At 47.0% G+C, this 27,405-nt stretch overlaps 1 protein-coding gene across 6 annotated transcripts in view; it reads right to left on the bottom strand.

Annotated features, from left to right (window-relative positions):
- SPICE1 (spindle and centriole associated protein 1) overlaps positions 1–24,726 on the bottom strand; it is a 402,804-nt gene extending 378,078 nt beyond the window's left edge. For 3 of the 6 annotated variants that reach the window (XM_033942422.1, XM_033942421.1, XM_033942418.1), the window contains exons 1-3: positions 24,547–24,694; positions 11,479–11,580; positions 10,179–10,226 (exon numbers count right to left, since the gene is read on the bottom strand). In XM_033942422.1, coding sequence (XP_033798313.1) covers positions 10,179–10,226; positions 11,479–11,580 — 150 coding nt within the window. In that variant the 5' untranslated portion in view covers positions 24,547–24,694. The other 3 variants (XM_033942420.1, XM_033942419.1, XM_033942423.1) reach the window with 3 other exon arrangements.
- Positions 24,727–27,405: the final 2,679 nt, after the last annotated feature.

Raw genomic sequence — 27,405 nt, forward strand, 5'->3', positions numbered from 1 at the left:
TGTTATGCATCCTCCTCCGCCAACAGGGCTTGAATCAATCTGGTATGGCAGGCACATTCAATGACCACCTTTAGACTTAAGGACAGGGCTTCAAATTGCCTTTCTGTGGTCCTACGCATCCTTTAAAATTACTCCACCTTCACTAGGCAGCAAAGTACATTTAGGGCTAGATTCACTAACCTTGCCAATCGTGTCCCGACCAGTTTGTAACCCGACCCGATTCACTAACCTTCTGGCCAATCCTGTCCCGAGCAGTTTGCGACCCCGACCCAATTCACTAACCTTATCCTGTCCACACTCGATCCACACATGCAAATGAGGGGAAATGCATGCACAGGTAGGAAGGCAGCGATTCACTAAACCAATCCAAAAACAAGCGACTCCTGAGGACCAGTCGCTCACGTCCCTGCCGACTCTCCTGCTCTCTGCTTTCTCGACTCTCCCACCTCACATTGCCTCTGTCCCTAACCTATATCACCATATATCATGCTAAACAGCAAGGGCCCTTAGAACAGAATAATTGTGTTTGGGAATCTTTTTAATGTTTAGAGTTCAAAAGGCATAATTCTACATAGGGCAAAAAGCTGACAATAATATAAGTAACTTTATGGAAAGTCTTCCAGGCATACAAAATATAATCTGCAGTGTCTGTTTTCACATACAACATTTAGGGTAGACTTCCGATGATAAATAGTTTAAAATATGTGGAATTCAAAGTAAATTTGTCTCTAGAAATTGTTACAGAATATTTACCTCCTTCTGAATTGTACGTTTGATCTGTTCATTTCTGCAGCTCACTTTCAGAAAGTTTAACACTGCTGCCCCTGCCGCCCTGACTCTCCTGCTCTCTGCCGCCTTTCCCCACAGTGCGAGCCCATGGTTTAACCCGCAGGTTTAAAGCAGGGCTGCACTACGGCATGTTCTGTTCTGTAACACACCGCAGTGCAGCTCCGTTTTAAACCCGCGGGTTAAAAAGTTTTAAAAAAAGTTTATGCCAAAGAGAGAAAGCACATGCGCAGACCGTCTACAGGCAAAGAAGATGGTCTGCGTGTGGTTGGTTTTGGGCGTACCTTCAATCGGCATAATTTGCATGAGGACACGTCATGAATCAGGCACCCGGCCACAGATCAGATCGGCCACGGAATAGATCCGTGAGGTTAGTGAATCTAGGCCTTAGACACTTGAACTACCAGCAAATCTATTTTAGGCAGAACAAACAGTTGCTGACCTTCTGGAGTCACTGGATACAGCTTTGCCATAATTCTGGCAACCCACAAGGGGCCTTCAAAAGTCTCCCAATGTTCTATCAGCATCTTGGTAACATCTGGATGTGAAGGAAAAAATGTGGCCTGAGCTGCTCATAACTGAAAGCTGAGTCTCAGAGGTCTGTAGGTGCTCAGAGAGAGGTTTCCCTTCCAGAGGCTGATGAAAAGCCGCAATAGCACTTAGATGGATTCGAATGGATGTAGATTGAAGTCCAGATTGTGACAAGTGAAGCAAATAGTCCAAAACTGATGACAACGAGGAAGACATCGGATGAAGCTGACAAGCGGAACACCAAGCAGAAAATCTAGTCCACTTCTGGCCAGATTCCTGGACGGCTTCCTGGAAGCAAGCAAAATATCTCGAACAGACTGAGAAAATTGAGAAGAGTCTGTTATGCAGAAAGGTACCAAGCTGTCAAGTGTAGAGGCTGCAGATTGGGATGAAGCAAGGATCTTTGACTCTGAGTGAACAGAGAAGGAAAAACTGGCAGAAGCAGAGGCTCCCTGGTGCTGAGTTGAAGTAGAAGGGAGTACCACGGTTGTCTGGGCCACCAAGGAGCTATCAAAATCATGGTGGCATGTGCCGACTTCAGCTTGCCAAGAGTCTTGAGGAAACGGAGGGAAGACATAAAGAAACCGGTCCCTCCAGTCCAGCAGAAAAGCATCCGCCTCGAGACGATGAGATGAGAAAATGCGGGAGCAAAACAGAGGCAGTTTGAAGTTGTTGGCCGACGCAAAAAGGTCGATCTGAGGAGTCCCCCACCGAGTAAATACCTGACGAAGCGTGGGGGAATTGAGCGTCCATTCGTGAGGTTGCAGCAGACGACTCAATTTGTCCACCAGACAGTTCTCTTGACCCTGTATGTAAACAGCTCTGAGAAAGATGTTGTGAGAAATTGCCCACTGCCACAACCGGAGAGCTTCCTGACAAAGGGAGTGAGACCCCGTCCCTCCCTGTTTGTTGACATAATACATGGCCACTTGATTGTCTGTTCGATCAAGGACCACCTGGTCGTGAAGATGATGAAAAGCTTTGAGCGCATGGAAAATCGCTCTGAGTTCCAACAGATTGATGTGACACAGACGGTCTGCGGATGTCCACAACCCTTGAGTACGGAGACCATCTACGTGGGCTCCCCATGCGTAGGCGGACGAATCGGTGGTGAGAACTTTCTGATGAGGAAGATCGTGAAACCGCAAACCTCTGGAAAGATTGGAAGAGAGTATCCACCAGCGGAGAGAGTTCCTCAATAAAGGAGTCACCGCAATCCGGCGAGAAGGAGGGTCCAGCGCCTGTTGCCATTGAGACACCTGGATCCACTGAGGGATTCGAAGGTGAAGTCTGTCAAAGGGGGTCACATGAACCGTAGAAGCCATGTGACCGAGCAGAACCATCATCTGTCGGGCAGAGATGGTTGAAAGACAAGACACCTGCCGACAGAGCCGAAGGAGGATCACTTGACGAGCTAGTGGAAGGTACGCTCTCATGCTGACAGAATCCAGAGTCGCCCCAATGAACTGCAGAGACTGGGCAGGAATCAACTGAGATTTGGGAAAGTTGATATGGAATCCCAGACTTTGAAGAAATGAAATAGTCTGATGGGTTGCTGCAATAATCTCTGGAAGAGAAGGGGCCTTGATAAGCCAGTCATCCAGGTATGGAAATACCTGAAGACCTTGAGAGCGAAGAGCCGCAGCCACCACGACCAAGCATTTGGTAAACACTCTGGGAGAGGCCGCCAGACCAAAGGGAAGAACCCTGTACTGGAGATGAAGATTCCTCACCTTGAATCTGAGATATTTGCGAAAGTTCGGATGAACAGGGATATGAGTATAAGCCTCTTTGAAATCCAGTGAGCACATCCAATCCCCCTGATCCATGAGGGAATACAGGGTCGGCAACGAGAGCATGCAAAACTTCTTTGACCAGAAATTTATTGAGGGCTCGAAGATCCAGAATGGGTCGCAAATCCCCCGTCTTCTTGGGCATCAGAAAGTACCTGGAATAAAATCCCAGACTGCATTGGGAGGGAGGAACCCCCCTCCACCGCCTGAAGGCAAAGAAGGGCCTGAGCCTCCTGAAGAAGAAGGGGGAGTTGCGAGGAACTGGAAAGACACTCTCTTGGAGGGTGATCTGGTGGCACCTGAAGCAGGCACAGAGAGTATCCCTCGCGGATGGTAGTCAGAACACAGAGGTCCGATGTGACACTTTCCCAATTGGAAGAAAACAGGAAAAGGCGACCTCCAATGGGTAGAGGAGAATTCTGCAGGGAGGATGGAATGCTCAAGGCCGGAACTTGGCAGCAGCAGTCGGCTGAGGCTTTTGAGGACGCTGATGCTGTTGAGGACGTCGAGGAGGAGGCCTAGAAAAGGCAGGAGTCGTCTTCATGGGATAACGACGAGCCGGTTGTTTGTAAGCCCGAACAGCAGAAGGCTTGGGTTTCGTCCGGAGCAGAGAAGCAAAAGAGCGCTCATGCTCAGAGAGTCGCTTGGTAGAGCTTCAATTGAATCATCGAAGAGCTCATTCCCCTGACAGGGCAAGTTGGCCAGACGGTCTTGGAGGTTAGGGTCCATGTCGACTATGCGGAGACAGGCCAGACGACGCATGGTGACCGCAAAAGCCGACACCCTGGAGGAAAGCTCAAAAGCATCATAAGATGCCTGCAACATGAAAAGCCGCAACTGAGAAAGAGTTTGAAGGATTTGTTTAAACTCTGAAAGGCGGGCTTTTGGCAGGTCCAGATAGAAAGATGGGAGCATCTTGAGGAAATGGTTGAAGTAGGATGTAAACACATAATTGTAGTTTAAGATCCTGTTGGCCATCGTGGAATTTTGGTACAGCCTATGGCCAAATTTGTCCATGGTTCGACCCTCTCTGCCGGGTGGAACAGTTGCAGAAATCTTAAGACGGGTGAGCTTTCTTCAGGGAGGACTCAACGACCAAGGATTGGTGTGACAGCTGAGCTTTTTCGAAGCCCTTACAAGGGACCGTGCAGTAGCGTGACTCCAACTTAGAAGGGATAGCCGTGACCGAGTAAGGGGTCTCCATATTTCTCATAAAAGTCTGCTTCAGGACTGGAGTCATGGGCAACCTCAAAGTCTCCTTGGGAGGATGGGAGAGTTCCATGTCTGCCAAGTATTCCGGAGTGTATTTGGAATCGGAGTGCAAGTCCAAATGAAGAGCCTGCCCCATGTCAAAAACAAACTTGGCAAATGAAGACAACTTTGAAGACGAAGCCACTCAGGAGAGGCTGAACGGGATCGAGGAGCCACAGAATAGGATGGTGAAGCCTCACGGGAGTATTGAGACACCGGCTCCGACTCCAGATGCACCGTCACCGAAAAAGCCCCACTCCCAGTCTGCGGCGGGGTAAAGGAATGTTTTCTCTTCAGACTCCTCGATGGCGATGTCCTCGGAGTTCGAGGCGTGGAATGTCTCGACAAAGGAGGAGACGAGTCTCGCAACAAAGGCCTCGAGGGAGGAGTCCTCGACCTCGAATGTCTCGAAGATAGAGGAGACGAGGCGACCCGGACCTGAGAGCGAGGAGGCTGCCTCGAGGAAACCTCCGCATGCTTCGAGCTCCTCGAAGAGAGGTGCTTCGACTGCCTCGACCGATGCTTCGGACGAGGCAAAGAGGATCTCGAAGAAGGATCCGGCGAGGAGTCCAAGGAAGAAACCCTCCTGCGAGACCTGACCAGGGGAGGCTGCACCAGGGTCTCAGGCTGCTGCTCAGGCTGGTCCACCGGAGGCAAAGTCGAGGACGGAACCAACTGAGCCACAATAGAAGAAATTTGGGTAGTCAAGATGGACTTCAAAATATCTTCAAACATGGGCACCGAGACCAAAGGATTCGGTCTCGTAGGGGCCCCCGTGCGCTCCAAGGAGGGCAACCTCGAATGAGAGTATTCCCGAGACTTGGAGGCACGTTTAGCAGAAGGCCTCGAGGACGGAGTCACACCCGGAGCCCCAGGATGTATGGACAGAGACTCTGGAGGCTTCTTGGGGATGGTACCTGAAAAGGAAGCAGGAGACTTACCCCCAGTCGCAGGTTTCGAGGACGAGACCTTCAAGGCCGAGGACCCGGAGGTCTTCGAGGCCGAGGCCGGCACAGGAGTCGAGGGCGAGGTCTTGGAACCCGAGGACGCCCCCGATGTCGAGGTCTTGGAAGGCGCCTCGACCGAGGCCGAGGTTTTCTCCGGCTCCATAAGCGGGAAAAGTTGAAGGAACTGGTCATAGCGGCGGCGAAAAGCACGAGGCTGAAGAGTCAAACAGCGCACACAATCCTCGGGTCGATGACTGTCACCCAAACAGACCATACACCGACTATGAGGGTCGGTGATAGAGATCGTCCTGCCGCACTGATAGCAATACTTGAACCCGGTCAAGGGCCGGGACATAGAAAATTCAAAGTCCGTACCGGAGAGAAAGGAGAGAGGGCCTAGGCCCCAAGCCTCCGCACCTGGCACAAAAACGAACGAAAAGAATAAAAAAATATTTTTTTTGAGACATGAAAGAAAAAGAAGCAAAAACGCACACAGCGATCGTGAAAAAAATTCACAGCCACGGTGAAGAGAAGGCACAACGCTGCAGAGCCAGAGGAACAAGTCTTCTCAGCTCCGCGAAAAACGTTGAACTGAGGATCCTCACAGGAGATGTGCCCCCTAGTTTGGGCAGGAAGGCACGCGCGCATGCGCGATGCAGCACTCTAAAGATTGAGATCTTCAAGCAAGTTTGCTTTCGAGGCTGTCCGCTGCGGGGCTCCGTCGGTGTCGTCACCCATGTATGAGAATATGCTGCCTGCTTGTCCTGGGAGAACATTGCCTCAGACAAGCATGAAATTCCAATCCAAATGCTTGTCCTTCCGGTTGCCAGTCAGACCCTGAATAAGTCTGAGATCCCAGACCTCCACAGCTCCTCACGCATTTTCATAGGGAAAGGGGAATGCAGCTGGCATCCACTAACACCCTCAAGATTGACAAGGGGCCACATAGTCTATACTCAAGCTTTGGTAAAAACTGGGAGCAAGCTGTGCTCCCAGGGGAACGGTCCTCAAGCCACCGAAGTGGTAGGACAAGCTGGCCAGGCAGGTTTCCTGTAAAAGGGTTGCCCTCCGGCTACAGACTTCTAACCACAGAGTCTGTGTCCTCTCCCAGTCGAAAAGGAAACCTCTGGAGCAGAGCAAGCCTCAGAGTTCAGATAAAGACCTGAAAATAAAAGATCTAAATCAGAGCAGATCAAAAATATAACTTCCGACTCACTTGTAAAAGGAAAAACCGAGGAGATGGGGCACAGCCTAGAGATGCAGAAGGTGGAGCTGAGAAAAAAGGTAGATAATGACTTCTACAAACTCACGTGCTCTAGTAAAGGAGAATAATCTACTAGTTCAAGACTCATATGCCTTTTGCACTAGAATACATGAAAAGTGAGCCTCCCACAGAGTTTGACATCACTGATGTACAGTTAACTTAAAGTACAATACCTTCTCCTACAATACAGTACCTTCTCCTGAAGGCACACCTAGTCAAGTACTCAATTATCACAATGAATAAGAAGAATAAATCTACATATTCTGAATACCCACAGTATGCAAATCTCTCATATATATTATAGTAAACCTAAAAACATGACTATCTAGGTATACTTTCAAAAAGGCTTGAAAAGCTCTAGTACAGTATATAGGATCTAATAGTTTCTGTTCTAATCACAACACTGTTCATTTTAACAGCACTAAATAGATTTCCTGAAATCTCTTATTTGTCTTCTCTGTTTTGACTTGACCACTTAAAAATGAACATAAGAATTGCCGCTGCTGGGTCAGACCAGTGGTCCATCATGCGGCGGCCGTTAGGTCAAAGACCAGTGCCCTGAGTCTAGCCTTACTTGCGTACATTCTGATTCAGCAGGAACTTGTCTAACTTTGTCTTGAATCCCTGGAGGGTGTTTTCCCTTACAACAGCCTCTGGAAGAGCGTTCCAAATTTCTACAACTCTCTGGGTGAAGAAGAGCTTCCTTATGTTTGTACAGAATCTATCCCCTTTTAACTTTAGAGAGTGCCCTCTCGTTCTCTCTACCTTGGAGTGGGTGAACAACCTGTCTTTATCTACTAAGTCTATTCCCTTCATTAGCTTGAATGTTTCGATCATGTCCTCTCTCAGTCTCCTCTTTTCAAGGGAGAAGAGGCCCAGTTTTTCTAATCTTTCACTGGATGGCAGACCAGACTGCAAATTCCATGGTGCAGAAATCTCTTAGTCAAAGAGCAAAAGGAAACCCAAGGAATCCAGAGAATCCAACAAAGCAAACCACAAAAAAGACTGCGGAGGTGATGCTCAAGATGTCAGTGTTTATTCATTCAATCAAGTGATGCAGAATCTCATAACAATATCACAGTCCATGTAAACTTTAGAGATTGGGGACCCAACACGATCTGTGTTTTGACTAAAAATGCCTTCCTCAGGGGTCCAGAATTCCGATTTCAAAACAGAAATGTGAAATGGAATGTGAAAGTAAAATGTACTGGATAATTGCCGCCATTTTGGAATCAGAAATCTGGACCCCTGAGGAAGATATTTTAGTTGAAACATGTATCGTATTGGGTCCCCAACCTTTAAAGTTTATAAGGACGGTGATATTGTTATGAGATTCTGCATCACTTGATTGAATGAATAAACACTGACATCTTGATTTACAAACTGATTTACTTAATCTAACAGTTTTTATGGTTTAATTTTCACTAAACATTTGTTATATCCTATTTTAAGTTGCTAATTATTTTTCAGTAGGTAAACAAATGTTAAACTGTGGCATAGTCCATAGAAACATAGAAATACTGTATTTAAAGAAAGAATGATTCTAATTGATCATGTTTATGTTTATTCTAAAACTTGCTATTCTGCATTTTCTGAGCTTGGGTCAATGCAGTTACAATAATCTAAAAATCTCAGAAAAAGGAAAGGATAAACAAAATAAAACAGAAAATAAAATATTCACTTACTAGTATCAGACTTCACACAAGCCAAAGAGAAAGAACGGGGAAGTTTTGGAGTTATGGTTCATCAAAACCTCCTGTCTTGTGGGGTAATTAAGTAAGGATTACAATAATACAGAATTTGAATGGTTCATCTTCCAGAAGAGGGTAAGAATACAGATCATATTCAGACCAGTTTAACAACTCCTTATCTCAAGAAAGTAAATCATTTTTAGTGCCACGATTCTCCTGACAATAAACAATAAAGTTACAGTGTTTTACAAATAGCGGCCACGTCGGCAGCAAGGAACTGTGCAAGTCTCTCTTCACATTTGAAGATTCAAGGAAGGTATGCAGAGAGAATAGAGAACTGATTCCTTTTTTGCCAGTATGTAAAGTTTGACTGGGGTTCCCTAAAGCAGATAACAAAACATGGACCATGTCGGAACCCTTCAGATTGGAGATTTAAGATACGCTCATTATTTTTTTTTCACTATTTTTGGAAAAGTTTACAACTGCACAAGCCAAAAGTGTGACTTACAAAACATATGTTATGATTGGTCGGTGGGACTAACTTTTTGAGATAACTACCCGTGTTTCCCCGAAAATAAGACAGTATCTTATATTCATTTTGGGCCCAAAAAACGCACTAGATCTTATTTTTGGTTAGGGCTCATTTTTTTTCATGTACATGATCATCTCTCCCTTCCTCTCTTTCACCCCAATTCTTCCTCTTTCCTTTCCCCCACATGTGCAACATTTTTCCTCCCCTCTCACCCCCCTTGTGCCTTCCCTCTGCAGCATCTTTCTATCACTCCATCCCTCCCATCCCCCCGCTGCAGCAGAACTCTTGCCCAGCTTCTATCCTTCCATCCTTCCTGCAGAGTAGCATCGGGCCAGCAGCACTCTAAACAGGCTGCTTTGCGGCCTTCTCGTTGGGGAATTCCCTCTGCCGCATCACTGATGATGTCATCAGTAAGCTGCACACAGAAGGCCCTGACAAGAAGGCTGTGAAGCAGCCTGTTTAGAGTGCTGCTGGCCCGACGCTGCTCTGCAGAAAGGTATTTATGGCTAGCAGTCAGCGGAGTTCAGATGGGAGGAAAGAATGGAGGGTCAGTGGGGGTTTGGCTGTGCAGCGGGGGGGTAGTGCTGCTGCCGGCGAATCCAGGGACTAGGGTTTATTTTCTGGTGTAGGGCTTATATTAAGACCTACCCCGAAAATCATGCTAGGGCTTATTTTGGGGGTTGGTCTTATTTTCGGGGGAAAACGGTATCTGATAGTGTCCCGGGGTCTCTGGGCATATATTTGAATTGTTATAACTTTATTGTTTATTGTTAATAGAATCATGGCATTAAAGGTGATTTACTTTCTTGAGATAAGGGGTTGTTCACATGATCTGTTTGTATATCTTTCCCCTTCAACATTTATACACACCAGTTTAAAAAGTCATACTAATCTATTAAAGAAAGAGTAAAACCCAGCTTTGTTTTGTATTGCAATCTATATCCCAACAGTACACTAAGCAACATCTACAACAGAAAAAACTGTATAATGATTTGAGTTCCAGACTTTTTAACCCCTATGGCTCACCTCATTCTCAACTGTCTGCCATTCATTACTGAAATACTAAGCCCAGGCCCAATCTAGAGTAGACCCAACCTCTGCTCCAATAATCCAAACAATATTTCTTTCTGCATTGCCAAACTCTGATTCAATGCTCAGTTTCTTCATAAACAACTACTAAAGCACTTGGTCTGAGAAAGACTCTAGATATTTCTGTTTCAAGACTATTTCCATCTACAATCATGTTAAATATAAATATAAATAAAAGAGCTCTTTACAAAAAAGCATTAAAGCTAAGGTTTCATTGCTCTAAGGCTGAAAATAAGAGGAACAGTACATAACATATACAAGGGTTCATGTGGATAGTCACTTATTTTAACATACCAGCTCTTCTGGAGTTGCACGATGTACACTCAAATCACTGATAGTACTCTAAAATAAACAAAACACCTTGAAGTGGGGAAAAGTACAGCAAGATAGTAGGCATATCTATATATTTTACTACATTGGAAAACAGGAAAAGCAAAATATAACCACATTTCTAGCTTTCTCCTTTCATGAGATGAATTTTCTAGGTTGAAACTGACAATCCAAGTCAGATACTACAGGAACTGAACTTATTATAGAAACAATATACAGTCAAACCTCGGTTTACGAGTGTTTTGCAAGACGAGCAAAATATTCAAGCAAATCGTGCCTCGTAAAACCGAGCATCAATTCGATTTGCAAGCCCCCCTTCCCCCCTGAGAACCGGCATCACCTGCCCGCCCACCCAAACCCCAATCTGGCACAGGCACGCAGCACCAACCCACAGGACGTGCCGGTGCCTGAAGATCCTGCCTCCTGCTGCTGGACTGGGCCTTGAGCATTGAGCGTCTGCACATGCTCAAGGCCTTCTGGCTTTTGCTCTCCCCAAGAATCATGCTTGCCCACATATTACAACAAATACATATCCTTCGGTGGAGACGGGTGTAATTTTTAATGACACGGGTTGACTGTACTAACATCTGTAGGAAGAAATTTCTATTGATTTTGAAGACTTCAAGAGCCAGCACACTGTTTTATTGCCCTGTTTTTAAAAGGAACAACATTTTCAACCTTTAGGTATTCAGTTGACCAATACTAGAGATCAAACATTCTAGAAGAGACCACAAGCTGAAACCCGAATGAAGCGGATATGCCATAATTCTGTATCACAATTTTTCAACTTGTAAGCTACCCCGTGTTATCCTTTGATGGTATACAACAGGGGTAGGCAACTCCAGTCCTGGAGGGCCGGAATGCAGTTGGGTTTTCAGGATTTCCCCAATGATCTATTTGCATGCTCTGCTTTCAATGCATATTCATTGGGGCAATCCTGAAAACCCGAATGGATTCCGGTCCTCGAGGACCGGAGTTGCCCACCCCTGGTCTAGAAGAACAACATGGTATAACTAAACCAGGGTTCTCAAAGTCCCTCCTTGAGGGCCGCAATCCAGTCGGGTTTTCAGGATTTCCCCAATGAATATGCATGAGATCTATGCGCATGCACTGCTTTCAATGCATATTCATTGGGGAAATCCTAAAAACCTGACTGGATTGCGGCCCTCAAGGAAGGACTTTGAGATCCCTGGACTAAACTATATTTTTCAGCATTTGCTACTGCTTTTCTAAATAAAACTAAAACCTTAAATTTGTAACTCACATCCCATGCCTGTTTTCCTTGGAGGTTCTTCTTGTTAGACTTTAGTGTTTTCCTTCCTCTTCCATAGGAGCCATGACATCGAGTTGCTCTCAAAAATGACATCTATACAGAAAAAAAGAAAAACATAGAATCAAAGAAATAGTATAAAGCCTGCATGTTCAAATATGCAACACAAATGAATAGTACCTATATTGAGGTGCAAATGTTACCTTAATTCATCTAGAATTTTAGAAAGTGTAGAATAGAAATAGATTAAATATATGCACAGCATCAAAAATAAGATATCAAATGATAAATCTTTCCAATACTGCTGTTCCTTTTCTGAAATAATCACTGACTTAAAACAGATATTTTTATGTTATTAAATTGATACAACCACAAAAAATATAACAAGGTAAATTATCCAGCCTCACTTTCCTTATAAGTGCCACTTGATTGCACCTGACGTTTTTCATGTGCTACGCACACTTTTGTTTATCAACTTTGCTAAGTTTCTAAGTATGTCATGCTGACACACCACACTAAAGACACAGAGAGAAAACATAGATTATAAGACCCCCAAATCACAAGGAAGTACCCACTATACATGATATAATTCCAATTGGCTTGCTAAAGAGAAGCCATGAATGAAATATAAATAAATAAAAGAATACATTCTCTAAAATAGTTGATTGTTACTGAAATTTCAGTTACCAATGTTGCTCTTATGTTTTTCTCCTTTGCTACATGCACTTTTCTTGCTTTGAGCATTATGGGAACAGAAATGTCTCAGATGTTCATAGCCAAATAGCAGAGTTACTTACTGTATCGGGTATTTTCCAGGGAGAACAGGCAGATATTCTCACTTATGGGTGATGTCATCCACGGAGCCCGGTACAGACAGTCTGACAGGTGAACTGTCACTTTAAGTTTGAAAAACTTTGCAACTGCCTGCACCACACATATGCAAGTGCCTTCCCACCTGCAGAGGCACAAGGTACATCAGTTCCATAAGCAAACTAATACGCCAACCAGGGGAGGAGCGTGGGATGTGAGAATATCTGTCCACTGTCCCCGGATAACACCCATTACGGTAAGTAACTGTGCTTTATCCTAGGACAAGCAGGCAGCATATTCTCACATATGGGACTCCCTAGCTTACAGAAATGGGATGGAGGGAGAGTTGGCTAATTAAGAGAATAAATTTTGTAAAACTGTTTGACCAAAGAACCCGTCTCATCTGGAATATGATTCCAGACAGTAGTGAGACGTGAATGTGTAAACCGAGAACCAAGCAGCTGCTTTGCAGATTTCATCTATGGGAGTGGAACGCAAAAATGCAACTGAAGCTGACATAGCTCAGACTTTATGTGCTGTGACATGACCCCCGAACTGCAGCACAGCCTGAGCATAGCAAAAAAAAAAAAAAATTACAAGCCGCAAGCCAAGTCCTCTTGGTGATGGGCTTGCCCAGTCTGTTTGGATCAAAGGAGATGAAATTCCAATACCACTTTAGGGAGGAATTTAGGATGAGTACGAAGGACCACTTTGTCATGATGGAACACCGTGAAAGGTGGATCAGCAACTAAAGCTTGCAGCTCACTGACTCGTCGAGCAAAAGTGAGGGCAATGAGAAACACCACTTTCCAAGTGAGAAACTTCAGATAAGCCTTGTCAATTGGTTCAAATGGAGGTTTCATCAGTTGAGCAAGGACAACATTGAGGTCCCAAACCACAGGAGGCGGTTTGAGAGGAGGTTTGACATTGAAAAGTCCTTTCATGAATCTGGAAACCACTGGATGAGCAGAGAGGGTTTCCCTTCAATAGGCTGATGGAAAGCCGCAATTGCACTGAGATGGACTCAGATTGATGTAGACTTGAGGCCAGAGGTGGATAAGTGTAAAAGGTAATCCAAAACAGAAGATAAGGAGGAATGTTGAGGCTCCTTATCATGAGAAAAACACCACGTAGAAAATCTAGTCCATTTTTGGTGATAGCATAGTCTAGTGGTAGGTTTCCTAGAAGCCTCTAAAATGTCTCTGACAGGTTGAGAAAACTGAAGAGGAGTCATGTTGAGAGGTACCAAGCTGTCAGGTGTAGAGACTGCAGGTTGGGATGAAGCAGAGATCCCTGACTCTGTGTAAGCAGGGAAGGAAAAACTGGTAGAAGGTATGACTCCCTGCTGCTGAGTTGAAGTAGAAGGGAGTACCAAGGTTGTCTCGGCCACCGAAGAGCACTCAGAATCATGGTGGCATGATCGTTCTTCAACTTGACCAGAGTCTTGGGAATGGAGGGAATGCATAGAGGAAGAGATACGTCCATTCCAGAAGAAAAGCATCTGCCTCGAGGCAATGAGGAGAGTATATCCTGGAGCAGAATTGAGGCAGTTTGTAGTTGTGGGGAGCTGCAAAGAGGTCTATCTGAGGCATTCACCACTGTGAAAAAATGTGATGAAGAGGCGAGGAATGGAGAGTCCATTCGTGAGGTTGGAGAAGACGACTCAAGTTGTCTGCCAAGCAATTTTTCGCCCTTTGGATGTAGACAGCTTTGAGGAAGGTGTTGTGGCAGATTGTCCAGTCCCAAACCTTCAGAGCTACTTGGCAAAGGGAGGCAGATCCCGTCCTTCCCTGTTTGTTGATATAATACATGGCGACTTGATTGTCCGTCCAAATGAGGACTACTTGGTCGTGAAGATGTTGAAAAGCATTGAGAGCCTTGAAAATTGCTCTGAGTTCCAACAGACTTATGTGACGTTGACGATCCGTACTGGTCCAGTGGCCTTGTGTACGGAGACCACTGAAATGAGCGCCCCAAGCGTAGGTCGAAGAATCTGTCGTGAGGAACTTCTGATAAGGGGGCGTTTGAAACAGCAAGCCTCTGGAGAGATTGGAAGAGAGCATCCACCAATGGAGAGACTGCGTCAAAGAAGGAGTGACTGTTATGTGTTGAGAAAGTGGGTCGCAAACCTGCATCCATTGAGAAGCCAGGGTCCACTGAGGAATTCTGAGGTGAAGTCTGGCAAAAGGAGTCACGTGTACTGTGGAGGCCATGTGACCTAGGAGTACCAACATGTGTCTCGCTGAGATGGAAGAGCGGGAAGACACTGTATGACAGAGTTGAAGGAGAGTTTCCATTGTTGTGGAAGGAATTCTCTGAGTTGGACAGTGTCCAGAACAGCTCCGATGAATTGTAGATTCTGTGAGAGCTGAAGTTGGGATTTGGGAAAGTTGATTTTGAATCCCAAACTTTGTAGGAACCACATAGTCCGTTGGGTCGCTACAATAACCCCCTGAGATGTTGAATATTTGATGAGCCAGTCATCGAGGTAGGGGAATACCTGAAGATCATGGTTCTGTAGAGCTGCTGCTGCCACCACCACCAGGCACTTGGTGAACACTCTGGGAGATGAAGCCAGGCCAAAGGGCAGTACTCTGTATTGATAATGCAGATTCCCCACCTGAAATCTGAGATATTGATGGGAGGCCGGATGGATGGGAATATGAGTGTAGGCCTCCTTGAGATCCAGAGAGCATAACCAGTTGTTCTGCTCGAGATGGGGATAAAGGGATGCCAGTCACAACATGCAAAATTTTTCTTTGACCAAAAATTTGTTGAGAGCCTTGAGATCCAGAATGGCCGCAAATCACCCGTCTTCTTCGGAACAAGGAAGTAACGGGAGTAAAACCCCCTTTTCTGCTGTTCCAAAGGAACTGGTTCGATGGCATGAAGACGAAGCAGAGCTTGAGCTTCCTGAAGAAGAAGGGCGGTCTGGGATGGATTGGAAGGATACTCTCTTGGAGGAAGCTCTGGTGGAACCTGAGTGAAATGAAGAGAGTATCCTTTTCTGATGATGGTTAGTACCCAGAGGTCAGATGTAATTGTCATCCATCGGTGGTAAAAATGATGGAGACCACTTCCGATAGGGGGAAGAGAAGTCAGAGACAGAACGGTGGAGGTTATGCTCTGTAGTAAACAGTCAAAAAGGCTGTGAAGCCTTAGGTGCAGCAGAAGGTTGAGATTTTTGTTGCTTCTGAGGCTGCTGTTTCTTAGGAGGAGGGCGAGTGTAAGGAGCCGCCCTTGGAGCAAAACGCCTCTGGTAAATGGGAGGAGGGTGTGTAGGCTTGGTAGGAGTCGGCTTTGGTTTAGGTCTGACAATAGAAGCAAAAGATTTTTCATGTTCAGACAATTTCTTGGTGGCTGCCTCGATCGATTCATCGAAGAGGTCATTGCCTGCACAAGGAATATTAGCCAAGTGGTCCTGAAGATTAGGATCCATGTCAATGGTACGAAGCCAGGCAAGGCGACGCATGGCTACAGAGAAAGCAGCTGCCCGGGCAGACAACTCAAAGGCATCATAAGATGACTGAAGTAGATTGAGTCTGAGTTGTGATAGAGAAGCGATGACTTCCTGAAATTCGAAGTGTTTTTGAGTGTCTAAATAGGTAAGAAATTTAGGCAAAAGAGCAATAAGGAACTCAAAATAGGTGACAAAAAGCACAGTTACTTACCGTAACAGGTGTTATCCAGGGACAGCAGGCATATATTCTCACATGTGGGTGACATCATCTACGGAGCCCCGATGCGGAAGCATTTTCAAGCAAACTTGATTGAAGATTTAAGTTTGCTCTGCTGCTCCACGCATGCGTGCCTTCCTGCTCCACTAGGGGGCGCATCCCCTCGTGGTCTCCAGTTCACTTAACTAGCAAAGAAGCCAACCTCGGGGAGGTGGGCGGGTTGTGAGAATATATGCCTGCTGTCCCTGGATAACACCTGTTACGGTAAGTAACTGTGCTTTATCCCAGGACAAGCAGGCATGATATTCTCACATGTGGGTGACCTCCAAGCTAACTGAAAAGGGATGGAGGGAAGTTGGCAATTTAAGCAAATAGATTTCGCAATACCGATTGGCCGAACCGGCCATCGCTTCTGGACAGTGAGTCCAGACAGTAGTGGGAGGTGAAAGTATGAACCGAAGACCACGTGGCAGCCTTGCAGATTTCCTCAATAGGTGTGGACCTGAGGAACGCTACGGAGGCTGCCATCGCTCGGACCTTGTGTCCCGTTACTCGACCATGCAGCGCGAGACCAGCCTGAGCGTAGCAAAAGGTGATGCAATCGGCCAACCAGTTGGACAAGGTGCGCTTGGAAACTGGGTGGCCTAACTGGTTTGGGTCGAAGGACAAAAATAATTGTGGGACTTTCCGGTGTGGCTGAGTGCGTTGGAGGTAAAAGGCCAACGCTCTCTTACAGTCAAGAGTGTGAAGCGCCACCTCTCCGGGGTCAGAGTGGGGCTTGAGGAAAAACACGGGCAAGACGATGGACTGATTGAGGTGAAAATCAGACACTACTTTAGGCAGGAACTTTGGATGTGTGCGTAGTACTACCTTGTCATGGTGGAAAACAGTGAAGGGTGGGTCCGCTACCAGAGCCTGTAGCTCACTAACTCGCCGGGCGGAAGTGAGTGCAAGCAGGAAAATCACCTTCCACGTGAGGAATTTAGGATGGCATTTGTCTAGGGGCTCAAATGGAGGTTTCATTAGTTGAGCCAGAACCACGTTAAGGTCCCAAACCTCCGGAGGGGGTTTGAGAGGAGGGTGGATATTCAGAAGACCCTTCATGAAGCGAGAGACTAAGGGGTGGAGCGAAAGGCTTTTCCTTCCAGGGGCTGATGAAAAGCCGCAATCGCACTGAGGTGTACTCGAATGGAGTTGGTCTTTAGGCCGGAGTGAGATAATTGAAGTAAATAGTCAAGGACCAGAGGGACGGGGACCGACACCGGGTCCTGGCTGTGAGAGGAGCACCAGGTTGAGAATCTGGTCCACTTTTGAGAATAGCAGGTTCTAGTCGAGGTCTTTCTAGAGGCCTCCAATATCTCCTTGACTGATTGAGACATGGGGAGAGAAGTCAGGGGGAAAGAAACCAAGCATTCAGATGAAGAGATTGAAGATTGGGATGTAACAGCGAACCCTGACTCTGTGATAGTAGAGAGGGAAACCGAGGCAGAGGCAGTGGATCTCTGACACTGAGTTGAAGTAGAAGGGAAAACCAAGGCTGGCGTGGCCAGCGAGGAGCAATCAGGATCAGGGTGGCTTTCACCGTTTTCAGGTGGACCAGCATCCGCAGGATCAGAGGGAACGGCGGAAACGCGTACAGAAACCTTCCCTCCCAGTCGAGGAGGAAGGCATCGGCCTCGAGTCGGTCCGGGGAGTGTATCCGGGAGCAGAAGAGGGGCAGTTTGTGATTGTGGGGGGATGCGAACAGATCTATTTGCGGCGTCCCCCACTTTTCGAACACCTGTCGTAGGGTCTGAGAGTGCAGTGACCACTCGTGTGGCTGGAGGAGGCGGCTGAGTCTGTCCGCCAGACAGTTTTGTTCTCCATGTATGTACACCGCTCGAAGGAAGGTGTTGTTGGAGATTGCCCATTTCCAGAGGCGCATGGCTTCCCAACAGAGGGGCCAAGACCCTGTCCCCCCTTGTTTGTTTACGTAGTACATTGCTACCTGGTTGTCGGTTCGGATGAGAACCACCCGGTCGTGAAGCAGATGTTGAAAAGTTACAGCTACAGGCCCGGAGTTCTAGCACGTTGGTGTGACAGCGGCGGTCTTCTGCTGACCACATCCCCTGAGTGCGGAGGCCGTCCAGGTGGGCTCCCCAAGCGTACTCCGACGAGTCTGTGGTGAGTACCTTGCTGTGAGAAGGGGTGAGGAACAGCAAACCTTTGGAAAGATTTGAAGAGTCGGCCCACCAGCGGAGCGATCGTTGCAAGGAAGGAGTCACTGTCACGGGACGATCGATCGAGAGGCCATTGAGAGGCCAGGGTCCATTGAGGGATTCTCAGATGGAGACGGGCGAAGAGTGTGACATGAACGGTGGAGGCCATGTGGCCCAGGAGAGTCATCATCTGTCGAGCTGATACCGGGTCATCAGTGAGATCCTTCGGCTCAGACTTACTAACGGCTCTAGACGCGGAAGAGGGAGGAAGGAACGGAGGCGAACCGTGTCCAGCGTGGCCCCGATGAATTGTAGAGACTGCAAGGGCCGTAGTTGGGATTTTGGGAAGTTTATCTCGAACCCCAGACTCTGTAGGTAGATAATAGTCTGTTGGGTCGCTGAGATAACCCCTTCCCTGGACGGGGCTTTGATCAGCCAGTCGTCCAGGTAGGGGAAAACCTGAAGACCCTGGGAGCGTAAGGTAGCTGCGACCACCACGAGGCACTTGGTGAAGACCCGAGGTGATGATGCTAGGCCGAAGGGGAGGACTCGGTATTGCAGGTGCAGGTCTCCCACCTGAAAACGCAAGAACTTGCGGTGAGCGAGGTGCACTGGAACATGTGTGTATGCCTCCTTCAGATCGAGGGAGCAGAGCCAGTTGCCCTCATCGATCAGGGGGAAGAGGGTTGGCAGGGAAAGCATCCGAAATTTTTCCCGTACCAGGAATTTGTTGAGGCGTCTCAAGTCTAGTATTGGGCGAAGGTCTCCCATTTTTTTCGGTACCAGGAAGTAACGGGAGTAGAAGCCCTTCCCCTGTTGGCCGGGGGGAACCTCCTCCACTGCTCTCAGGTGAAGCAGATCTCGGGCTTCGGAGAGGAGTAGGGGTAGCTGTGTCCGGTTGGAAGGCAATTCCTTGGGGGGTTCGGAGGATGCGCGGGTTGGAGAGTGATAGCTCCGTCACCCTCAGCGGTCCCGTAAGAGGTGTAGGTGAACGGCCTCGTAGAGTGGGGGAACCTCGGGCCTTCTTGGAGGTACGGCGGTTCGAGGTTTCTGTCGTTTTAGCACGACGTTTTGCCCCGCGGCGGTCTGTGGAGGGAGAGCGCCTCGGGTGTCTCTGCGAGGAGTCCGAGGAGGATGGGATGCGTCGAAGCTTGCGCGCTTTTCCTTATAATTGAGGACCTTAGAGAACATCATGGCATTTTGATAGATGCGACGCCCAAATTTGTCCATAGTTTTCCCTTCTCTTCCAGGAGGAACTGCGGCATAAACCTTGGAAGGATGGGACCTCTTCAAGGACTCCTCCACAAGTAGGGACTGATGAGATAACTATGAATTATCAAATCCCTTACAATGAAGTGTTTTATATCTGGAGTCCAATTTGCCTGGAACCGCTGGAATTGCATAAGGAGTCTCCAGGCATCTGGTAAAAGTTTGAGACAAAAGCTTGTGAATAAGAAGCTTAAGTGACTCTGCTGGAGGTTGAGGAAGATGCATGACTTCAAGATACTCCTTAGAGTATTTGGAACCAGCATCTAGTTGAAGGTCCAAGTCCACAGTCATCTGACGAAGAAAAGATGAGAAAGACAGCTGATCTGGCAATGCTTTGCCTCGAGAAGGACTCGAGGTCGTCGAGGCAGCCTGGGTCTAAGATGAAGCTTTGGCCAGAGAAAAGGACTCAAAAGAATAGGGAGACTTGGATGAGGCTATGGAAGCCACTGAATCCTTGAGGTGTGGAAGTGGAGACCTCGAACGAGGAGTTGGCGGTCTAGTAGAAATAGGTGTAGATCGAGGCTTAGTGGAAGAAGGATGCTCCTTAGAGGAAGAACTATGCCTGGAAGGATGCCTCGATGAAGGTCTCGATCATCGATGAGAACGGTACTTTGATGCAGATCTCGAAGATCAAGGAGACTTTGCCTCGGAGACAGTAGTAGCCGATGCCACCAAAGAATGGATGGGACTGGAGGCCGTGGATCGAAGCTCCAGAGGCTTGATGGAGGAACCTCGATGCACTCCCAAAGACTCTACTCCTTGTATGGAGTGTGAGGATTCCTGCCGAGGCACTTGCAAAGAATCTGCTCCTTGCTTCACGTGCTTAGATGCCAGACCAGACACTCGCAGAGACTCTGCTCCCTGCATAGAGTGTAAAGCTTCAGCCGATGGCAGAGGAAGAGACTCGACCTCGCGGGAGTCTGCAGAATGCAGGCTGGATTAGAGTAGCTAGCTTCGGTCCCATTTTGGTAAGGAACTGAAGAAATTGCTGCTCTAACATGGTCTGGAAGGAAGCCGGCAAAGATGGATCCGCGTCTGAAACCGGACCACCTACCTTGGCTGGAGGTTGCACCGAGGCAGTGGAAATGTGCTTCGAATTAGAAGTCTTAGGCACCTTAAGCACTACCGGTGGAACTGTCTGCTGAGCTATCTGACCTGAGGAAACAGGGGAAGATGTAGCAGACGTTGTCAAAGAAAGAGCCGCTGCATAAGAAGAAGGTCTGATGAGGCTCGAAGTCGAAGCAGTGGAGGCAGGAGGGTCCTCAGTCGAAGGTGAGACCGATGTGGGCTTCGAAGTTGAAGATGTGGACAAATCCATCTAGAAGAGCTTCTCCACCGAAAGTTGACAACGTTTAAGGGCTCGAGGTTGAAGGGTAGCACAGCGTTTGCACGACTTCGGATGATGTTGTGGCCCAAGGCACTTGAGGCACCTAGTGTGAGGGTCCGTGAGAGAAATCGAACATTGACACTGGCTACACTTTTTGAATCCTGTCGCTGGCCGGGAAATAGAAGGAAAAACAGCCACTGCAAGGTCAAAGCGCCGAGCGGCCTGCCCCAGTAGCTGAACGGAAGAACTAAAAATTTTTTTTTTTTTACTGAAAATAAAAGAAAGAATATACAAACAGCGATTTGTGAAGAAAAAAACACAAACCGCAGTTGTAGAAAAGGCACGAAGTGAAAAGTTAAACACAGAAAGTCAAAGACGGACTTCTCGGCTCCACGGAAAACTGAGAACTGAGGAGAAGCGCCCTGCACTGGGCGGGAAGGCACTCGCGCATGCGCGGTGCGGTCGACTCGAAGCTTCTAGTTTCTTCAAGCAAGTCTGCTTGCGAGGCTTCTGCATCTGGGCTCCATCGGTGACGTCACCCATATGTGAGAATAGGCTGCCTGCTTGTCCTGGGATAAAAAGAAGGTAGAAATGGAGATTACCGTATTAAAGAAAGATCCTTTATTCCAAAAAAACTAGAAGAAATAGAGAAGAAACAACTTAAGATTTTTACATTATCCCAAATCTCCAGTATTATCTCCACATGAGATGGTGCGTAGATATTTAAAAGAAACTTTTATGATTCCGCAAGATAACTTACCGCCTATCACCGCAGCTCAACATATATCTACAGCAGGGGTGCCCAATATGTCGATCGCGATCGACCAGTCGATCGCTGAGCCATGCGGTTTCCTTTCTGTGCTGTCCAGCTTTCTCTCTGGCCTCCTGCGCATCCCTTTACTTAATTTTAGCAGGGAGCAGCCTGCAGAGACGATCGCCAGTACTTTAGCGATCCTTGCAGGTTGCCATAGGCTCAGGAACTGTCTTCCCTCTGCCGTGATCCTGCCTCTGATGTCAGAGGGGCGGGACCGCGGCAGAGGGACGACAGCTCCTGAGGCCTATGGCAACCTGCAAGGATAGCTAAAGTACTAGCGATCGTCTCCGCAGGCTGCTCCCTGCTAAAATTAAGTAAAGGGATGCGCAGGAGGTCATGGAGGAACACAAAGGCCTTCCGGGGGGAGGGAGGTAGTCCTTCGGGGGGGGGGGAAGGGCCTTCAGTGGTGGTGGTGCAGGCCTTTGGGGGCTGCAGGAATTCAGGGATGGGATGCAGACCTTCAGGGGGGTAGTGCAGGCCTTCAGGGGTAGGGTGCAGGCCTTCAGGGGGGACAGGCAGGCCTTCAGGGATGGAGTGCAGGCCTTCACGGGTGGGGTGCAGGCTTTCAGCGGGGACAGGCAGGCCTTCAGGAATGAGGTGCAGACCTTCAGGGATGGGGTGCAGGCCTTCAGTGGGGGAGGGCCCTGGTGTAGAAGGGAGGGAGGGAAGGGGGGTTCAAAGAGACGTGCATATGCCGGACTTTGGGGGGAAGAAATAATGGGTCTAAAAACAGAGGAGTGGGAGAGAGATGGTGGACAATGGGATTTAGGGAGGGAAGGAACAGAAAGGGAGAGAAGTTGGACATAAGGGATGGTGTGGAAGGGGGGATAGAGATACTGGAAAGGAGTAGTTGAGAAAAGGTGGATCTGTGGACAGAGACGAAAAAAAGGAAAGATACCAGACCTCCAGGGGAGGGAAGGGAAACGGAAGGGGAGGACAGAGATAGAAGATGGATGGTTAGCACGGAGAAAGAAGGAGACCCTGGCAAGCAAGTTATCAGAAGACAACCAGAGCCTGTGATCAACAAGATTTGAATAATGACCAGACAACAAAGGTAGGAAAAATTATTTTATTTTCAATTTAGTGATCAAAAATGTGGCCGTTTTGAGAATTTACATCTGCTGTCTATATTTTGTACTATGGCTCCCTTTTATTAAACCACAATAGCATTTTTTAGCGCAGGGTGCCTATGAGCATCGAGAGCAGCGCAGGGCATTCAGTGCAGCTCCCTACGCTAAAACCCGCTATTGCGGTTTAGTAAAAAGGGAGGGGGTATATTTGTCTATTTTTGTATAATTGTTACTGAAGTGACATTGCATAAAGTCATCTGCCTTGATCTCTTTTAAAAAAAACCCCAGAATATAAATGATAATTAACATTTTCTCTGCATACAGTGTGCTTTGTGTTTTTTTAAATTTTATTGTTGGTAGATCATTTTGACTTGGTTATTTTAAAATTAGCTCGCAAGCCCAAAAAGTGTGGGCCCCCCTGATCTACAGGAAAGAAACATGAGTTCTACTGCTGAAAGGGGAGAAACGGAGAAGGGAGGAATGAACTTAACAGATTTTTTGGAGAATTCCCTGGAAGTAGTTACGGAAAGGATAACTCTATTGGTAACGTTTGCCTTGGAGCATGACAGAGACTTTGTATTTAAACTTTACTTCAGACACATGAATGATAAGTTCTTTGGATTGGCAATCTGGATTTTTCCTGATATTTCTCAAGTGACACAAAAGAGACGGAAAGAATTTCTTCTTTATAAACCTAGAGCTTTGGCTGTAGATGCATGCTTTATTTTGAAATTTCCAGCAAAATGCTGTGTTTCACTACAAGGAAAACATTTTTTATTTTTCAAACCAAAGCAATTGTTGGAATTTATATCTGCCAAGGAAGGGGGGTGGTGATTGGTCCACTAGCTCTACCAGCAGTCTAAGTCGAGGCTATTAGGGGTTTCCATCATTGTCTCCTGAGCTGTTCTTGTAATTAATAAGTATATTTCCTTTATTATTATACTACTGTAATACTTGGATCCATATTTTTAAGTTTGAGGACTAAATAATCTATACTATTTCTTTTCCTTACATTACTGTAAAAAGTGATGTTAGGCTTATTAAGTTTCTTTGATTAATGATGTAAATCTGTATTCAAATACTGAAGTGCTCGTTTAATAATTTGAAAAATTTAATAAATAAATACAAACAAATAAGATAAGGCAGATTAAGGGGGTCCTTCTACTAAGGTGCGCTAAATACCATGCAACCCTCTGTATACTTATGGGTTGAATGGCATTTAACGCACTATTCATTAGTGCTCCATAGTAAAAGAACCCCTAAGTGACTTACCCAACATCATAAGGACTGTCAGTTGTATTCAAAATCTTGGCTTTCCTGTTTCTCAGCTCACTGCTGTAATCACTAGGTTATCCTTCCACAACGTATGGAAAAATACATTGTCGAGTACAAAAAGTTAACAGAAATTGTCTCACTTATACTTCTGTAGGTGCCATTGGTTTAACTAGAATTACCAGTCTCACTTCGGTAAGCTGCCTGTAAATATCATCTTATTAATTTTAAAGAATGGAGTTTTCCTTGGCACAACGCAAGCATTAAAATGAGCACTAGCAGCGAACTTTAGTTATTAAGAACATGACCAACATATATAATATTACAAGCGAGGTTCAATTCTGTCATAGAAATCGTAAAAATAGCCCACTGGCAACCATCACCCTCAAAAGAGGTAGAATAATCACAAATTTACAAGAGGGAGAAGGGTAGCAAATAAGTTCATATAAAAAGCTTGTGTATCTTCAGGTCAGCCACTCATCCTACAAAGAAAGCCAGTGGTCAAACAGTTCTGTCGTTCGTAATACAAATCCTCCCTCGCCGCGGTAACCGCTCTTCCAGATTCTAACCCGCTTCATCCCCTACTAGCAACTAACGCAACATCGGTTCCCAGCGATGCTCCTACCTCAACAAACTCAAACAATACCGCCGCCGAACGCTCCAATACTCGCCTACAGGAAGGAGGCCGCTTGCACCAACGTCACATCCGTATGCTGCTAACGTTCCGTTACCCCAGCAACCCAAGAAGCTAAAGCTGTGGAGGCTAGAGAGGCGCCAAGGAGACTAGTTGTGCTCTCTCGACTTGCCATTGCCAATCCCTAAGTATAACTACTCTCTCTGAATATAATTGTGCATAAAAGATTTTAAAAATACACAGATAATTAACAACAGTAATGCACTACACAATTGAACAATGGCTCAATAACTTCGGTCACCATGTACAATATTCCTTTCTGTTACATAAACGTGGGAAGATTCTCAAATGTTCACGATAAAATCCGACAGGCAGCTGTTGCGGACGCTACTGTAAAGATCTCAAAAAGACAGTCATTTTGGGGGGGGGGAAACGCGCATGCAAATGAGGTTTGCAGAAAGTCACAAGGATTACTAAATTTGCAGGTGCTGATCGCTGATGATAGCGATCGGCACATGCACAGAAAGCAATGTTACTTACCGTAACAGTTGTTATCCAGGGACAGCAGGCAGCTATTCTCACTAGTGGGTGACGTCATCCAACGGAGCTCCGATGCAGCTTTCTCACAAGCATACTTGCTTGTAGAAACTTTTAGAAGTTTCCAGATGCCCACACCGCGCATGCGCGAGTGCCTTCCCGCCCGATGCACTGGGCGCGTCTCCTCAGTTCAGATAGCTAGCAGAGAAGCCAACCCAGGGGAGGTGGGTGGGACGTGAGAATAGCTGCCTGCTGTCCCTGGATAACAACTGTTACGGTAAGTAACATTGCTTTATCCCAGGACAAGCAGGCAGGTATTCTCACTAGTGGGTTGAAGCTAACCACAATGGGATGAAGGGAGAGTTGGCAATTTAGGAGAATAAATTCTGTAACACTGTTTGGCCAAACTGTTCATCCCGTCTGGAGAAAGTATCCAGACAATAGTGTGAGGTAAAGGTATGAACCGTGGACCAAGTAGCAGCTTTACAAATCTCCTCAATCGGAGTCGATCTGAGGAAAGCTACAGAGGCTGCCATTGCCCTGACCTTATGGGCTGTGACTTTACTGTGAAGGGGTAATCCAGCCTGGGCATAGCAGAAAGAGATACAAGCCGCCATCCAGTTGGAGATGGTGCGCTTAGAGATAGGGCGTCCCAACGTGTTCGGATCAAAGGAGATGAAAAGTTGAGGAGCACTTCTGTGAGGCTTGGTGCGTTCCAGGTAGAAAGCCAAAGCACGTTTACAGTCCAGAGTGTGAAGAGCTGATTCTCCGGGATGAGAATGAGGCTTTGGAAAAAAACACAGGAAGAACAATGGATTGATTCAGATGAAATTCCGAGACCACCTTGGGGAGGAATTTGGGATGAGTGCGAAGGACCACCTTGTCATGATGAAACACTGTAAAGGGCGGATCCGCAACCAATGCTTGAAGCTCACTCACTCGACGAGCAGAAGTGAGGCCAATGAGAAGCACCACTTTCCAAGTGAGAAATTTCAGAGGAGCCTTGTTAAGAGGTTCAAATGGAGGCTTCATAAGTTGAGAAAGAACAACATTGAGGTTCCAAACCACCGGAGGCGGTTTGAGGGGAGGATTGATAAAGAAAAGTCCTTTCATAAATCTGGAAACCACAGGATGTGCAGAAAGAGGTTTCCCTTGAAAAGGCTGGTGAAAAGCAGCAATTGCACTAAGATGGACTCTGATCGATGTAGACTTGAGACCAGAACGAGACAGGTGCAAAAGGTAGTCCAAAATAGAGGACAAGGAGGCATGCTGAGGTTCCTGGTGATGAGAAAAAAAACCAAGTAGAGAATCTAGTCCATTTCTGGGAATAGCATAGTCTAGTAGCAGGCTTCCTTGAAGCTTCCAAAACATCCCGCACAGCTGGTGAAAAGTGAAGGGAAGTTACGCTGAGAGGAACCAAGCTGTCAGGTGTAACGACTGCAGATTGGGATGAAGTAGAGATCCCTGATGCTGCGTAAGCAGAGATGGAAACACTGGTAGTAGGAAGGGCTCCCTGCTGCTGAGTTGCAGAAGAAGGGAGTACCAAGGCTGCCTGGGCCACCGAGGAGCAATCAGAATCATGGTGGCCCGGTCGTACTTGAGCTTGACCAGAGTCTTTTGAATGAGAGGAAACGGAGGAAACGCATACAGAAAGAGATTCCCTCAGTCCAGAAGAAAAGCATCTGCCTCGAGACGATGAGGAGTGTAGATCCTGGAGCAGAACTGAGGCAGTTTGAAGTTGTGGGGAGCTGCAAAGAGGTCGATCTGAGACGTTCCCCACAGGGAGAAGATTTGATGAAGGGACGTGGAGTGGAGAGTCCACTCGTGAGGCTGTAGAAGACGACTCAAATTGTCCACCAAGGCATTGTCCGCCCCCTGAATGTAGACAGCTTTGAGGAAGGCATTGTGGTGAATCGCCCAATCCCAATCTTTCAGAGCTTCCTGACAGAGGAAGGCCGATCCCGTGCCTCCCTGCTTGTTGACATAATACATGGCGACCTGACATGTCGTGAAGTAGATGCTGAAAAGCAGTGAGAGCGTTGAAAATCACCCTGAGTTCCAGGAGATTGATATGGCACAGACGATCCGCACTCGTCCAAAAGCCCTGGGTGCGGAGCCCGTCCAGATGAGCCCCCCAAGCATAGGTCGAGGAGTCGGTCGTGAGGACCTTCTGATGGGTAGGCATGTGAAACAGCAAACCTCTGGAAAGGTTGGAAGAGAGCATCCACCAGCGAAGCGACTGCAGCAGAGCAGGAGTGACCTGAATGTGACGAGTCAGAGGGTCGGAGATCTGCGACCATTGAGTAGCTAGGG

Source organism: Geotrypetes seraphini, chromosome 4 (assembly GCF_902459505.1).
Source record: "Geotrypetes seraphini chromosome 4, aGeoSer1.1, whole genome shotgun sequence".
NCBI lineage: Eukaryota > Metazoa > Chordata > Amphibia > Gymnophiona > Dermophiidae > Geotrypetes > Geotrypetes seraphini.